The 16,002-nt window shown below is 45.0% G+C and overlaps 1 protein-coding gene across 1 annotated transcript; it reads right to left on the reverse strand.

The window, feature by feature from the left end:
* Positions 1-301: 301 nt before the first annotated feature.
* LOC115105009 (death-associated protein 1 homolog) lies at positions 302-15,719 on the reverse strand. Its single transcript, XM_029626518.2, has 4 exons — positions 15,506-15,719; positions 13,376-13,481; positions 9,307-9,349; positions 302-3,243 (listed from the first exon to the last, which is right to left on the reverse strand). The coding sequence occupies exons 1-4, from the start codon at positions 15,558-15,560 to the stop codon at positions 3,124-3,126; spliced, it is 324 nt and encodes a 107-aa protein (XP_029482378.1). The 5' UTR covers positions 15,561-15,719; the 3' UTR covers positions 302-3,123.
* Between the last annotated feature and the right edge of the window lie 283 nt (positions 15,720-16,002).

Genomic DNA, 16,002 nt, shown 5'->3' on the forward strand with positions numbered 1-16,002 from the left:
CAGGGGTGTGAATACTTATGTACAGTAAATGTGATATCTGTATTTAATTTCCAATAAATTTGCAAACATTTCTGAAGACTGTTTTAATGAAGTAATGTGTGTAAAGCCATTTAATCCATTTTGAATTCAGGCTGTAACACACCAATGTGGCATAAGTTAAGGGGTATGAATACTTTCTGAAGGCAGCATATGTGTACAGTTTAGAAAAAGAGATATGTAGGTCACAGAGCTCAATACACAACAGTTCCATTTGTTCATGGACAATACAGAATATTACATCCAGTAACAATGAAGACAACAATGATTTTAAAGTTAAATCTTTATTCATGACAACCACACCTAATGCTTAAGTCCACTCACTGACTAAGGACTTGACTCAAGAAACAAACTGAGTAAAATAAAAAGTATATAATTTTAAACTTTATTAAATAAACTTAGGAAATTACTCCTTCCCTAAATGTATTTCCCTGGAACCCTGAAATGCGGTGTTGACAATAACCACACTTGAAATGAAGGAGGATTGTGTGTATGGTCTATGACATTTCCCTTAGAACTACACTGAACAAAAATACAAACGCAGCATGTAAAGTTTTGGTCCTATGATTCATTAGCTAAAAAAATAAAATCTCAGAAATGTTCCATATGCACAAAAAGCTTATTTCTCTCATATTTTGTGCAAAACTGTGTTTCCACCCCTGTTAGTAAGCATTTCTCCTTTACCAAGATAATGCAGCCACCAGACAGGGGTGGCATATCAAGAAGCTGATTAAACAGCCTGATCATTACACAGGTGCACCTTGTGCTGGGGACAATAAAAGGCCACTTTAAAATGTGCAGTTGTCACACAACACAATGCCACAGATGTCTCTAGTTTTTAGGGAGCGTGACATTGGCATGCTGACTGCAGGAATATCCACCAGAGCTGTTGCCAGAGAATTGGATGTTCATTTCTCTACCATAAACTGCCTTCAATGTTGTTTTAGACAATTTGGCAATCTGTCCAACCGTCCTCACAACCGTAGACCATGTGTAACCACTCCTGCCCAGGACCTCCACACCCGGCTTCTTCACCTGGGGGGTGCTGAGGAGTATTTCTGACTGTAATAAAGCCCGTTTGTTGGAAAATCTCATTCAGATTGGCTGGGCCTGTCTCCCCAGTGGGTGGGCCTGGCTCCCCAATGGCTGGGCCTGTCTCCCCAGTGGGTGGGCCTGGCTACCCATGGCTACACCCCTGCCCAGTTATGTGAAATCCATAGATTAGGTCCTAATTAATTTATTTCCATTGACTGATGATTACATAAACTCAGTAAAAAAAAGAAAAGTCCTTTTTTTAGGACCCTGTCTTTCAAAGATGATTCATAAAAATCCAAATAACTTCACAGATCTTCATTGTAAAGGGTTTAAATACCGTTTCACCATGCTTGTTCAATGAACCATAATTAATGAACATGCACCTGTGGAACAGTCGCTAAGACACTAACAGCTTACAGACCATAGGCAATTAAGGTCAGAGAAACATTTAGGACACTACGAGGCCTTTCTACTGACTCTGAAAAACACAACAACAAAAAAGATGCCCAGGGTCCCTGCTCATCTTCGTGAACGTGCCTTAGGCATGCTGCAAGGTGGCATGAGGACTGCAGATGTGGCCAGGGCAATAAATTGCAATGTCCGTACTGTGAGATGCCTTAAGACAGCGCTACAGGGAGACAGGACGGAGAGCTGATCGTCCTCGCAGTGTCAGACCACGTGTAATAACACGTGCGCAGGATCGGTACATCCGAACATCACACCTGCGGGACAGGTACAGGATGGCAACAACAACTGCCAGAGTTAGACCAGGAATGCACAATCCCTCCGTCAGTGCTGACTGTCCGCAATAGGCTGAGAGATGCTTGACAGGTCTTATAGGCCTGTTGTAAGGCAGGTCCTCACCAGAAACAACGTTGCCTATGAGCACAAACCCACCGTCGCTGGAACAGACAGGACTGACAAAAAGTGCTCACTAACGAGTTGCGGTTTTGTCTCACCAGAGATGGTCAGATTTGCGTTTATCGTTGAAGGAATGAGCGTTACACCGAGGCCTTTACTCTGGAGAGGGTTCGATTTGGAGGTTGAGGGTCTGTCATGGTCTGGGGCGGTGTGTCACAGCATCATCGGACTGAGCTTGTTGTCATTGCAGGCATTCTCAATGCTGTGCGCTACAGGGAAGACATCCTCCTCCCTCATGTGGTACCCTTCCTGCAGGCTCACCCTGACCTGACCCTCTGGCATGACAATGCTACCAGCCATACTGCTCGTTCTGTGCATGATTTCCTGCAAGACAGCCATGGCCAGTGAAGAGCCTGGATCTCAATCCCATTGAGCACGTCTAGGACCTGTTGGATCGGAGGGTGAGGGCTAGGGCCATTCCCCCACAGAAATGTCTGGAAACTTGCAGTTGCCTTCGTGAAAGAGTGGGGTAACATCTCACAGCAAGAACTGGCAAATCTGGTGCAGTCCTTGAGGAGGAGTACTTAATGCAGCTGGTGGCCACACCAGATACTGACTGTTACTTTTGACCTCCCCTTGTTCAGGGACACATTATTCCATTTCTGTTAGTCACGTCTGTGGAACTTGTTCAGTTTATGTCTCAGTTGTTGAATCTTGTTATGTCCAGACAAATATTTACACATGTTAAGTTTGCTGAAAATAAACGCATTTAACAGTGCGAGGACGAAATTGTTGCATTTATATTTCTGTTCAGTATAATAACCCAAGTATGAGGAGAGTGGGATCACATGGAATGCTTAACAGGGGATTCCCTTGTAACCTGAGCACTTATGGTAATTGGTTGCATGCTTAATTGATTGGTTGTCCAGTTCTTTGATTGGTTTGTGGTTGTTGTGTTGGTCGGTAGGCTGCTGTGATAGGTTGGCTGATGTCGTTCATTGATGATGCGTTGCATTGGCTTGCCCTTAGTCACAGATTTAGGATCAGTTTCGCCTCCTCAAATCCTTACTTAACCATTGGAGGGGGGTAAACACAAAACTGACCGTAGAGCTGTGTCTGGGAAGATTGCTGGCGCCTTGTGGGGCCAACTGTAGCAGAGTTAGCGGAGGGATGGTAAGCTTGGCGGTAGCCTCACTTGCGGGGCTGGTGGATTTGTTGGGTGAGGTGCTGGTTCTGGGGCATCTTGGTGACAGACGGCTGGGGCTTCTGGTGAGCTACCTGGGCTGCCGCCGGGGTGAAGTCCTTATCACCCTGAGAACACAACCACACACATCCACTTAGTACAGGTGTGTTACAGTACAAAAGGTGTTCACACACACACACACACTTTCCTCAAGCTGATCAGCCCTCAGACTACAGGCCTTTTAGTCAGAGCCCTATAGCTTCAATACATCACACTGGCCTTAGTGCACCTCCAAGCATCCAGCAGCACCTGCGTGTGGTGTCTATCACTTGTATGTCTAGGCGCAGTCTCTCCTGGTGTGCAGATCTGCTTGACCCCAGTCTATTCTAAATATTCTGGCTCTCTGATTAATTACCACAGGGATGCTGTGTGTGTGTGTGTGAGTGTGTGTACACACACAGTAGAATCCAGTACAGAGACCTAGGAGAGTAAATCCATTTGATTTCAATCACTTTTTGACTGAACCCCTTTTGATTTGAACGAATCCTTCCATACATATTTTCCCATTGTAGAAGTCCTCAGAACGTGACCTTTTGGACCTTAGAGATAAAAGGTGCTGAATGTTGAGCCATTTTGCATTCCCCGCCATGCCATGAGACATCCATGTCTTCATCACTGGAGAAGATAAACGGCTGACATTGACATCATTTTAAAAGCTTACAAACAGGGTTGTCAAACTATTATTTTTTTTTTTTTTAAGTAAAAATTTAACCTTAAATAGGTAAATTATCAAAAAATAATGTAGCTTAGAACCTATTTTACATCATATGAGGTTATGTTGTGCTCGCCATCGGTTGAGATACAACATGCTCTTGAATACAGGGTGGGTGAGATGTTTCGGCTGATAAACGTACTCAAGTGGGAATATAATTTCAATTTCGACGTTCAAAAGGTATCAAAGATGGAAGGAAGTCCACACATCATAGAACACTGACTTGAATGGGAATATCTGTTTTAAATGATACTGTCAATCTTCCATAGGAAACCTATTGAAATCATAGAAATATAGATAATAGAATAGACATGAACATTTACTTCAAAGTTGACATTCAGCAACAAGTAGACCGGTGGCCATCATTATGTTAGTAATTAGAAGGAAAACATTTCAGTTCAATTTCAAATGGTGTACTAGTTCAATTGCAGTGGTCTGAAGGAATAGGTCAATTATATGAATTCTATTTCTATGATTGAAATGACACCCACCCTGTATTTAAGAGCATGTTGTGTCTCAACCGATGGCAGGCACAACACAAAAATCTCAGCTACAACATAGACAAATATTAAACAAAAATCGGTTTACCCATTTTTAGATAAATGACGTTAAAAAGGTTTAAACCCCCCCCGACACACAACTGCTCAAAAGTTTTAGGACACCTACTCATTCAAGGGTTTCTTTATTTGTACTACTTTCTACATTGTAGAATAATAGTGAAGACATGAAATAACATATGGAATCATGTAGTAACCAAAAAAGTGTTATACAAATCTAAAATATTTTTTATATTTGAGATTCTTCAAAAAGCCACCCGTCGCCTTGACAGCTTAGCACACTCTTGACATTCTCTCAACCAGCTTCATGTTAAATGGAATGCATTTCAATTAACAGGTGTGCCTTGTTAAAAGTTCATTTGTGGAATTTCTTTCCTTCTTAATGCGTTTGAGTCAATCAATTGTGACAGAATAGAGGTCGACCGATTATGATTTTTCAACGCCTATACCGATTATTGGAGGACCAAAAAAAGCCGATAACGATTAATCAGCCAATTTTTAAAATGTATTTGTAATAATGACAATTACAATAATACTGAATAAACTTATTTTAACTTAATATAATACATCAATAAAAATCTATTTAGCCTCAAATAAATAAACATGTTCCATTTGGTTTAAATAATGCAAAAACAAAGTGTTGGAGAAGAACGTTAAAGTGCAATATGTGCCATGTAAGAAAGCTAACGTTTAAGTTCCTTGCTCAGAACATGAGAACATATGAAAGTTGGTGGTTCCTTTTAACATGAGTCTTCAATATTCCAAGGTAAGAGGTTTTAGGTTGTAATTAATATAGTATTTATAGGACTATTTCTCTCTATCCCATTTGTATTCTATATACCTTTGACTATTGGATGTTCTTATAGGCACTTTAGTATTGCCAGTGTAACAGTATAGCTTCCGGCTAAGGTGTATGTAAACTTCCAATTTCAACTGTATGTTGATTTGTTTAACACTTTTTTGGTTACTACATGATTCCATATGTGTTATTTCATAGTTTTGATGTCTTCACTATTATTCTACAATGTAGGAAATAGTAAAAATAACTGTTTGTATACTTTCAAATGATAATCAAACTCAACCTTTTCCAGTGATGAAGACATGGATGTCTCATGTTAGGGTGGGGTATGCAAAACGTGTTAACTTTGAGCTTTCTGACCACTTCTTCCATGGGCAGACGTATGGAAAGTGGTTTAAATTAAAAAAAGGGATTGCTGTCAAAAAAGTGATCGAATTCAAATGGAGGAGTGTCCCAGGAGTGTCTACCCACATGGTCTAAACCCTCGATCTGAAGTTCCATGAACCCAGCCCACAAATACACATCCTCCCTTCCATACCGCGATGCCACATCCTCCCTTCCATACCACGATGCCACATCCTCCCTTCCATACCGCGATGCCACATCCTCCCTTCCATACCGCGATGCCACATCCTCCCTTCCATACCGCGATGCCACATCCTCCCTTCCATACCGCGATGCCACATCCTCCCTTCCATACCGCGATGCCACATCCTCCCTTCCATACCGCGATGCCACATCCTCCCTTCCATACCGCGATGCCACATCCTCCCTTCCATACCGCGATGCCACATCCTCCCTTCCATACCGCGATACCACATCCTCCCTTCCATACCGCGGTGCCACATCCTCCCTTCCATACCGCGATGCCACATCCTCCCTTCCATACCGCGATGCCACATCCTCCCTTCCATACCGCGATGCCACATCCTCCCTGCGATGCCACATCCTCCCTTCCATACCACGATGCCACATCCTCCCTTCCATACCACGATGTCACATCCTCCCTTCCATACCGCGATGCCACATCCTCCCTGCGATGCCACATCCTCCCTTCCATACCACGATGCCACATCCTCCCTTCCATACCGCGATGCCACATCCTCCCTGCGATGCCACATCCTCCCTTCCATACCGCGATGCCACATCCTCCCTTCGATGCCACATCCTCCCTTCCATACCGCGATGCCACATCCTCCCTTCCATACCGCGATGCCACATCCTCCCTTCCATACCGCGATGCCACATCCTCCCTTCCATACCGCGATGCCACATCCTCCCTTCGATGCCACATCCTCCCTTCCATACCGCGATGCCACATCCTCCCTGCGATGCCACATCCTCCCTTCCATACCGCGATGCCACATCCTCCCTTCCATACCACGATGCCACATCCTCCCTTCGATGCCACATCCTCCCTTCCATACCGTGATGCCACATCCTCCCTTCCATACCGCGATGCCACATCCTCCCTTCGATGCCACATCCTCCCTTCGATGCCACATCCTCCCTTCCATACCGCGATGCCACATCCTCCCTTCCATACCGCGATGCCACATCCTCCCTTCCATACCGCGATGCCACATCCTCCCTTCCATACCACATCCTCCCTTCGATACCACATCCTCCCTTCGATACCACATCCTCCCTTCGATACCACATCCTCCCTTCGATACCACATCCTCCCTTCGATACCACATCCTCCCTTCGATACCACATCCTCCCTTCGATACCACATCCTCCCTTCGATACCACATCCTCCCTTCGATACCACATCCTCCCTTCCTGGAAATTAATCAATGTTGTCTTGGTTTGTATGTAAACAGAAATAAATACATGTATGGATTGATATTATGGTGCAGTAGGGAGACCAGATGGGAAGGTTACATCATCTATATAAACCTCTGGATATATGGGCGGGAATGCAAGCGCAAGCACTCACACACAGTGGAATAAGATCAAACTAGGATGGCAATGTATATGAGGTAGGTATATAAATATATAAGAAAGGAAGGGATGGGGTGCGTATCAGCGTGAGGGAGAGAGAAAGGAAGGGATGCGTATCAGCGTGAGGGAGAGAGAAAGGAAGGGATGCGTATCAGCGTGAGGGAGAGAGAAAGGAAGGGATGCGTATCAGCGTGAGGGAGAGAGAAAGGAAGGGATGCGTATCAGCGTGAGGGAGAGAGAAAGGAAGGGATGCGTATCAGCGTGAGGGAGAGAGAAAGGAAGGGGTGCGTATCAGCGTGAGGGAGAGAGAAAGGAAGGGTGCGTATCAGCGTGAGGAGAGAGAAAGGAAGGGGTGCGTATCAGCGTGAGGGAGAGAGAAAGGAAGGGGTGCGTATCAGCGTGAGGGAGAGAGAAAGGAAGGGGTGCGTATCAGCGTGAGGGAGAGAGAAAGGAAGGGGTGGGGTGCGTATCAGCGTGAGGGAGAGAGAAAGGAAGGGGTGGGGTGCGTATCAGCGTGAGGGAGAGAAAGGAAGGGGTGGGGTGCGTATCAGCGTGAGGGAGAGAGAAAGGAAGGGGTGGGGTGCGTATCAGCGTGAGGGAGAGAGAAAGGAAGGGGTGGGGTGCGTATCAGCGTGAGGGAGAGAGAAAGGAAGGGGTGGGGTGCGTATCAGCGTGAGGGAGAGAGAAAGGAAGGGGTGGGGTGCGTATCAGCGTGAGGGAGAGAGAAAGAAAGGGGTGGGGTGCGTATCAGCGTGAGGGAGAGAGAAAGGAAGGGGTGGGGTGCGTATCAGCGTGAGGGAGAGAGAAAGGAAGGGGTGGGGTGCGTATCAGCGTGAGGGAGAGAGAAAGGAAGGGGTGGGGTGCGTATCAGCGTGAGGGAGAGAGAAAAGGAAGGGGTGGGGTGCGTATCAGCGTGAGGGAGAGAGAAAGGAAGGGGTGGGGTGCGTATCAGCGTGAGGGAGAGAGAAAGGAAGGGGTGGGGTGCGTATCAGCGTGAGGGAGAGAAAAGGAAGGGGGTGGGGTGCGTATCAGCGTGAGGGAGAGAGAAAGGAAGGGGTGGGGTGCGTATCAGCGTGAGGGAGAGAAAGGAAGGGGTGGGGTGCGTATCAGCGTGAGGGAGAGAGAAAGGAAGGGGTGGGGTGCGTATCAGCGTGAGGGAGAGAAAAGGAAGGGGTGGGGTGCGTATCAGCGTGAGGGAGAGAGAAAGGAAGGGATGGGGTGCGTATCAGTGTGAGGGAGAGAGAAAGGAAGGGGTGGGGTGCGTATCAGTGTGAGGGAGAGAGAAAGGAAGAGGTGGGGTGCGTATCAGTGTGAGGGAGAGAGAAAGGAAGGGGTGGGGTGTGTATCAGTGTGAGGGAGAGAGAAAGGAAGGGGTGGGGTGCGTATCAGTGTGAGGGAGAGAGAAAGGAAGGGGTGGGGTGTGTATCAGTGTGAGGGAGAGAGAAAGGAAGGGATGGGGTGTGTATCAGTGAGTGAGAGTGATGGAGAATGTGTGTGCTATAGAGAAATGTATTTGTGTGTTTGAGAGATGGAATGAGAGGTGGAGAGAGATGTACAGTATGTACAGAGAGACATCTCTTTCTCTCTCCATAGGAATGCAATATAAATGAGTGGAACTTAGTTTAGTTTACCAAACCTCAACAAATATAAATCTGAGGCAGAAAGGTTAGACTTGATCAGGGAGAACCCCTCTCTCAGGTCATCTCAGTGGGAGAATATAATCTCTGCAGCTGCCCCCTGGTTCGTCAGGCTTTATTTAAGGCTGTCGCAGCCTGCAGGTATGGCAGCACAGACAAATAGAGAATAAAAAGGCAAGCCTAGATGTACAGAGAGAGCTAGTAGACACCCCAGAGGGGTGAGCTTAGATGGGGGTAAGCATGGTGTGAGTGGAAAGGGTGGGGGTAAATGGCAATATCCTAGGGGCCAGGGTAGGCTAAGCTTAGTGTGTGTGTGCGTTGGTGAAGAATCCAGTCCGAGGTGATATCTGGTAGCTCTCTCCAACAATCTGTGTTCAGTGCTAACACGACGCTAGGAGCAGTCTTGCCCCATCTGACCCTGTCAAGGACATCTGGGTGGGTCACACACACACACACACACACACACACTTTGGTCTTACCTTTGTAACCACTCCTGACACGACCACAGTGGGCTTTGGTGGGCTAGAGACAGAAAGAGGGGTTAAACACATCAGACTCCTACCTCAATGTCAATTATTTGACGAGACACGATCACATTTTGTTGAGATGAAATGTCTGATGAATGTATGCCCGTGTCGATGTCAGAAACACTGACCAACTCTGGAGTTTCTCTTACAGGGGGTTATAAAAGACAGGAACAGAAAGTGCTTCTGTTTGATCCAATTGAACAAACATACACAGACGGCGAGAGAAAGAGACCTCCGTGAGCTCATTCACAGTACTGTGATGCTGTGGATCTGCCTGCCACCCTGCTAAATGACTATCATTAATACTGGACTGGTTCTACACTGCAACTCACACAGTAGGGGAGAGGGAGGAAAGGGGGGGGTGATGAGGGGAGAGACAAGAGATCCCGAGATGGAAATGGACCTTGACATGAGAAACGAGTCCTGTCTGATGTAACAGCAGAACCATTACCGGAGGTGAAAAGCTGTCCTCAGCTTCTACCTCTGGAGGTTTGGGCAGGGCAGCAGAGAGACTTAACGTAGCATACACAATTAAGGTAACCTACATAAAGTCGCTCGCGTCCTTGGTACAACACCAGCGGCCTTGTCAAGACGTTAATGACTGACAGACACAGGCCCACTTCGCTGCAGTATACCTGTATTGGAGTACTTCACTTAAAGTAGCCTAAACGTTATCTTCAAGTAATGTCAACATGTTATTACAGTCTAACTACACTGGTATGAGAGAAATTTAATCAGTGAGAAAACGAGTTCCTCTGAGATTAGAGGATTGAGGCGCAGTCAGTCAGTTGTCTGGAGTGCAGATCGACAAGATGAGGGGAAAGAGAGACAAAAAGAGGGGATAAAGAGAAATAATTGTATTTGTCATATACACGTGTTTAGCAGATGTTATTGCGGGTGTAGCGAAATGCTAGCGGGAGAGAGGGATAGAGAGAAAGAGTGGGGGAGAGGTCCCGCCCCTCAGGCTGTGTACAGGAAGTGCTTATGGCGATGCTCTGTTGCCTTTACTGTAAACTTCTCTCCCTTTCCTCCCATCTCTCCATCTAGGTCTAAATTGTATATGACAGGCGTTCCCTTGGTGACCTCGCTCCACTAGCTGCTATACAGCATCCACCTGCTCTCAGAGTGGACACAGGCATGCACGCAGGACACACACACTAACCTTGCTCTTAAATGAGCGACTGAAGGAAAGCCAGAGCCAGGGTAAGAACCAAGATGACCGCATCAGAGGATTTCTACTGCATTTCACACGGGCACTTTCACTGCTGCCTCTGATCTCTCCAGAGGACCCGGGGCAGGAGCTGTTATGGCAACCTCCCTCTTCAGGCTGGGGCATAGGGTAAGCCAATACTTTAAACCTCTTTCGCTCCTGCTTGCTCCCAAGGACCGGCCAAAGAGAGGAGCGAGAGCCACAGCTCAGTTTGAACGCTTATACCAAACTCTCACCGTGTTGCTCAACAGGTTTTGGAGAGTACACACAGAGGTAAACGCAACACACACAGTGTGGTGTAAATATTTCACCTGGATAAACAGACATTGCTCAACAGGCGAGACCCAGAGCAGATCTTAGTGGGGGGGCATGAAGCACCACGCACTTTTCCAACAAAGTATAGCCTCAAACATATACGAGTCCTATATTGACAACCTGAGAGGCCACTCAGCAAGGAAGAAACCACTACTCCAAAACCGCCATAAAAAAGCCAGACTACGGTTTGCAACTGTACATGGGGACAAAGACCGTACTTTTTTGGAGAAATGTCCTCTAATCTGATTAAACAAAAATAGAACTGTTTGGCCATAAAGACCGTTATGTTTGGAGGAAAAAGGAGGAGGCTTGCAAGTCTAAGAACACCATCTCAACTGTGAAGCACGGGGGTGGCAGCATCATGTTGTGGGGGTGTTTTGCTGCAGGAGGGACTGGTGCACTTCACAAAATAGATGGCATGAGGTAGGGAAATTATGTGGATATATTGAAGCAACATCTCAAGACATCAGTTAGAGCTTGTTCGCGAATGGGTCTTCCAAATGGACAATGACCCCAAGCATACTTCCAAAGTTGTGGCAAAATGGCTTAAGGAGAACAAAGTCAAGGTATTGGCGTGGCCATCACAAAGCCCTGACCTCAATCCTATAGAAAATGTGTGGGTAGAACTGAAAAAGTGTGCGTGAGCAGGGAGGCCTACAAACCTGACTCAGTTACACCAGCTCTGTCAGGAGGAATGGGCCAAAATTCACCTAACTTATTGTGGGAAGCTTGTGAAAGACTACCCGAAACATTTGACCCAAGTTAAACATTTTAAAGGCAATGCTACCAAATACTAATTGAGTGTATGTAAACTTCTGACCCACTGGGAATATGATGAAAAAAACAATTCACTACTATTATTGTGACATTTCACATTCTTAAAATAAAGTGGTGATCCTAACTGACCTAAGACAGGGAATTTTCACTGAGATTAAATGTCAGGAATTGTGAAAAACTGAGTTTAAATGTATTTGGCTAAAGGTGTAGGGAAACTTCAACTGTATATGTGTGCAGGTACAGTGGCTTGTGAAAGTATTCACCCCCCTTGGCATTTTTCCTATTTGTTGCCTTACAACCTGGAAGTAAAATAGATTTTTTTTGTGGGGGGGGTTGTATCATTTGATTTACACAACATTCCTTTGTGAAACAAACAAGACAAAAAAACAGAACTTGAGCGTGCTTAACTATTCAACCCCCCCCAAAGTCAATACTTTGTAGAGACACCTTTTGCAGCAATTACAGTTGCATGTCTCTTGGGGTGTCTCTACAAGCTTGGCACATATAGCCACTGAGATTTTTGCCCATTCTTCAAGGCAAATCTGCTCCTTCAAGTTGGATGGGTCCCGCTGGTGTACAGCAATCTTTAAGTCATATCACAGATTCAATTTGATTGAGGTCTGGGCTTTGACGAGGTCATTCCAAGACATTTAAATGTTTCCCCTTAAACCACTCAAGTGTTGCTTTAGCAGTATTCTTAGGGTCATTGTCCTAATGGAAGGTGAACCTCCGTCCCAGTCTCAAATCTCTCAAACACGTTTCCCTCAACTTTCCCTGTACTTAGCACCATCCATCATTCCTTCAATTCTGACCATTTTCTCAGTCCCTGCCAATGAAAAACATTGCCACAGCATGCTGCTGCCGCCACGCTTCACTGTGAGGATGGTGTTCACGGGTGATGAGAGGGGTTGGGTTTGCACCAGACATAGCGTTTTCCTTGATGGCCAAAAATATCAATTTTAGTCTCATCTGACCAGAGTGCCTTCTTCCATATGTTTGGGGAATCTCCCACATGCCCTTTGGCGAACACCAAACGTGTTTGCTTATTTTTTTCTATAAGCAATGGCTTTTTTTCTGGCCACTCTTCCGTAAAGCTCAGCTCTGTAGAGTGTACGGCTTAAAGTGATCCTATGGACCGATACTCCGATCTCTGCTGTGGAGCTTTGCAGATTTTTCAGGGTTATCGTTGGTCTCTTTGCTGCCTCCATTATTAATGCCCTCCTTGCCTGGCCGTGAGTTTTGGTGGGCGGCCCTCTCTTGGCAGGTTTGTTGTGGTGCCATATTCTTGCCATTTGTTAATAACGGATTTAGTGGTGCTCTGTGGGAATGTTCAACATTTCAGATATTTTTTAGAACCCACCCCCTGATCTGTACTTCTCCACAACGTTGTCCCTGACCTGTTTGGAGAGCTCCTTGGTCTTCATGGTGCCACTTGCTTGGTGGTGCTCCTTGCTTAGTGGTGTTGCAGACTCTGGGGCCTTTCAGAACAGATGTGTGTGTGTGTGTATATATATATATATATATATATATACTGAGATCATGTGACAGATCATGTGACACTTAAAGTCCACCTGTGTGCAATCTAACAAATTATGTGACTTCTGAAGGTAATTTGTTGCACCAGGTCTCATTTAGGGGCTTCATTGCAAAAGGAGTGAATACATATGCACGCTCCACTTTTCCATTTTTAAAAAACTATTTTGTGTGTTTGTGTGTTACCTAGGCTCCTCCACAAACTCCTCGTCGTCCTTGTCCTTGACAGGAGGCGGCTCAGGTGGAGCTGCTCCCTGGTGCTTCTGCACGATCCTCATCCCCCCTGCCTTCACTGTCACACACAATGAATTCACATCAACACACATCTTTATCGCTGTTATACATTAACACCTACACACATTAGGCAGTGTTTCCCAAACTCGGTCCTGGGGACCCCAAAGGCTGCGCATTTTGTTTTTGTTGCCCTAGCACAACACATCTGATTCAAATAATCAACTCAGCATCAAACGTTCATTATTTTTATCAGTCTGGTGCTAGGGAAAAACCCAAAATATGCAGTTCCCCAGGACCGAGTTTGGGAAATGCTGCATTAGGGTAGTGTGGACAAAAGGCTGAGGCGCAAAAAATAAATCCCTTCGCCAAAGCTGTAAAATGAACCACAGACAGTCAGATAGCCTAGAAGGTTACAGGCCCACCTGCAGAAGAGGTGGACTTGGTCAAAAACAATAATCAAGGTATTCACATATAATCCTCTTTAAAATAACCGATCTCAGTCCTCATTAAAGTGAACTCTGGGGTAAAGAAAACACACTAAAGAACTCTGTTCTCCTCGCATTCACATTGCCCTTGAATGAGGACTCAACTCTTCTGCCAGTTCCCAACCAACTATTTTGTGGTTTGAGTCCTCTTTGCCTTCACATTGCTATGTTTAGAAAGGAACCAAGATCTTTTTCCAACATTCACTCAATGCACTCTGGGTTTTTACAATGTGCAGGAAAAGTCATTCCATCTGGTCAGAAAGCTATATGCCTACTTACATTTTGGAAGCAAAGAAATTGCATTTGGTTAAAAGATGCCAATCATCATAATCAGAAGATACCAATAATATTGACATGTTAATAGTAACAGAATAAATAGCAAAAGAATAACTGCAGATTAAATAATGCTGTAATTGAATGTTGTAAGCTACAATTTATTTTTGTACCCTGTTGTCTTCACACTATGCAAACTCCACAATCAATAAACATCTTATGAAGCTCTCTTAGCCTATATATCACATACTGTAAACAAATAAACTAAAAACTCATATGTTGGCATTTCTGTGCATCCTTGACAATTGCTAATCAATATCCCAAAACAGAACACGTTTTTTTTTTCTCCGAACTCACAAAATCTTCTCTCAATTGTGACACCAATGTGAGGGGTTATGGCAGGGGAAACAGTGTTGCAGTAGACTAGTGTGTGGTGCTGGAATAATGACAAACGGACATAGGGAGCTTTGTGTTCACATTGCCCCAAAAAAAAGGAAAACCGGACTGAGGATGTCAAGCAAACCAAACTCAGACCCCCTCTCGGTCTCAGTTCATTTCACTTCTGGGACTCGAGGGGTCGGAGTTCCTTTGGAATGTTCACATTGGACAAAAAATTAAGCGAACCCCACTAAATTAACAAAAATTGTTTGAAAACACCCTTCGAATATTTTAAGACAAGGCATATCCTACTAATGAGATCATGTCTTTCCACCACCTGGCAGTCCTAGCAACATTAGCTAGTAACTACTTGTAATCTTTAGTCAGTTATGGCTATGTGCCCTACTTTCTATGTCCACGTAGGCTACTCCTTAGGACTGTTATCAGATCCCCCACATAGACTTTAGCTACATAGCCTGGATGCCAGTCTGTTTCTGCTCTCTTGCCAACTCCTTATGGAATTGTCATGTCAAACCTACAGCAATAAGTGGAATGACAACCAAACAGACTGGCACCAAGGCTTCATACGGTAGCTTCCACTAACTAGGCCACAATAGAAGATACAGGCCTAGGATTGATGGCGCACCGGCAATAAAACATTGGCAACATGTGCAACGTTAGATCTCAATGTACAGGCGTAATGCGTTATTAGGGAAATCAGACTTAGCGGCAGGCAACAAAAAAAATATATTTCGTAAGCTTTCAGATGTCGTTCTACAGCACACAAATGTTAGTCTAGCTACTTGAGTAGTGTGTGTATCTAACTAACGTTGCCCAACACAATTACTGACATAGGCCTAATGCGTATGCAGTGATAACAATGTCAGTTGAACCATGAAAACAAAAGCGATGTTTGTGCTGTAAAAAGAAACATAAGGTTTAATACCAGCCGGGAGATGTCCTCCTTTGGTCTCGATTTTTTCCTTCGGAGGCGAAGACATCTGTAATCTAATGTATATATTTCGGAAGAGTGAAAAACGCTCGTTTAGATCTATTTTTCTGCGAAAAACAGCAGCAGTAGACTTCAGTCCAGTTCGTCAACGTGGCTTTTTTGTTTGGCAACGGGGCATGATGAGGACAGAGAAAATATCAGCAAATAGGAAAGTCACGTTCAGTCTTACGTAGTGTAGGGTAGGTACGGGACGGGGCTAGTGCCAGAATAAATAATTTCCCATGGATAAATCAAATCCCCAGTGGTCAAAGTAAAAGGATGTACGGTCTGGTAAGGCGTCCAGGCAAAAATAAATAGTGAGGGTACACCATACCGGTAAAAACATGAGCATATCACAATAATTAAAGCAACATGTCAAGAACACTGTAGGCTACTATACCACTTTTTTTTTTAATCATTAGCACATGTCAGAGGCATGAAAAGGGAAGTAA

The sequence above is a fragment of the Oncorhynchus nerka genome, linkage group LG22 (genome assembly GCF_034236695.1).
Source record: "Oncorhynchus nerka isolate Pitt River linkage group LG22, Oner_Uvic_2.0, whole genome shotgun sequence".
Classification (NCBI taxonomy): domain Eukaryota; kingdom Metazoa; phylum Chordata; class Actinopteri; order Salmoniformes; family Salmonidae; genus Oncorhynchus; species Oncorhynchus nerka.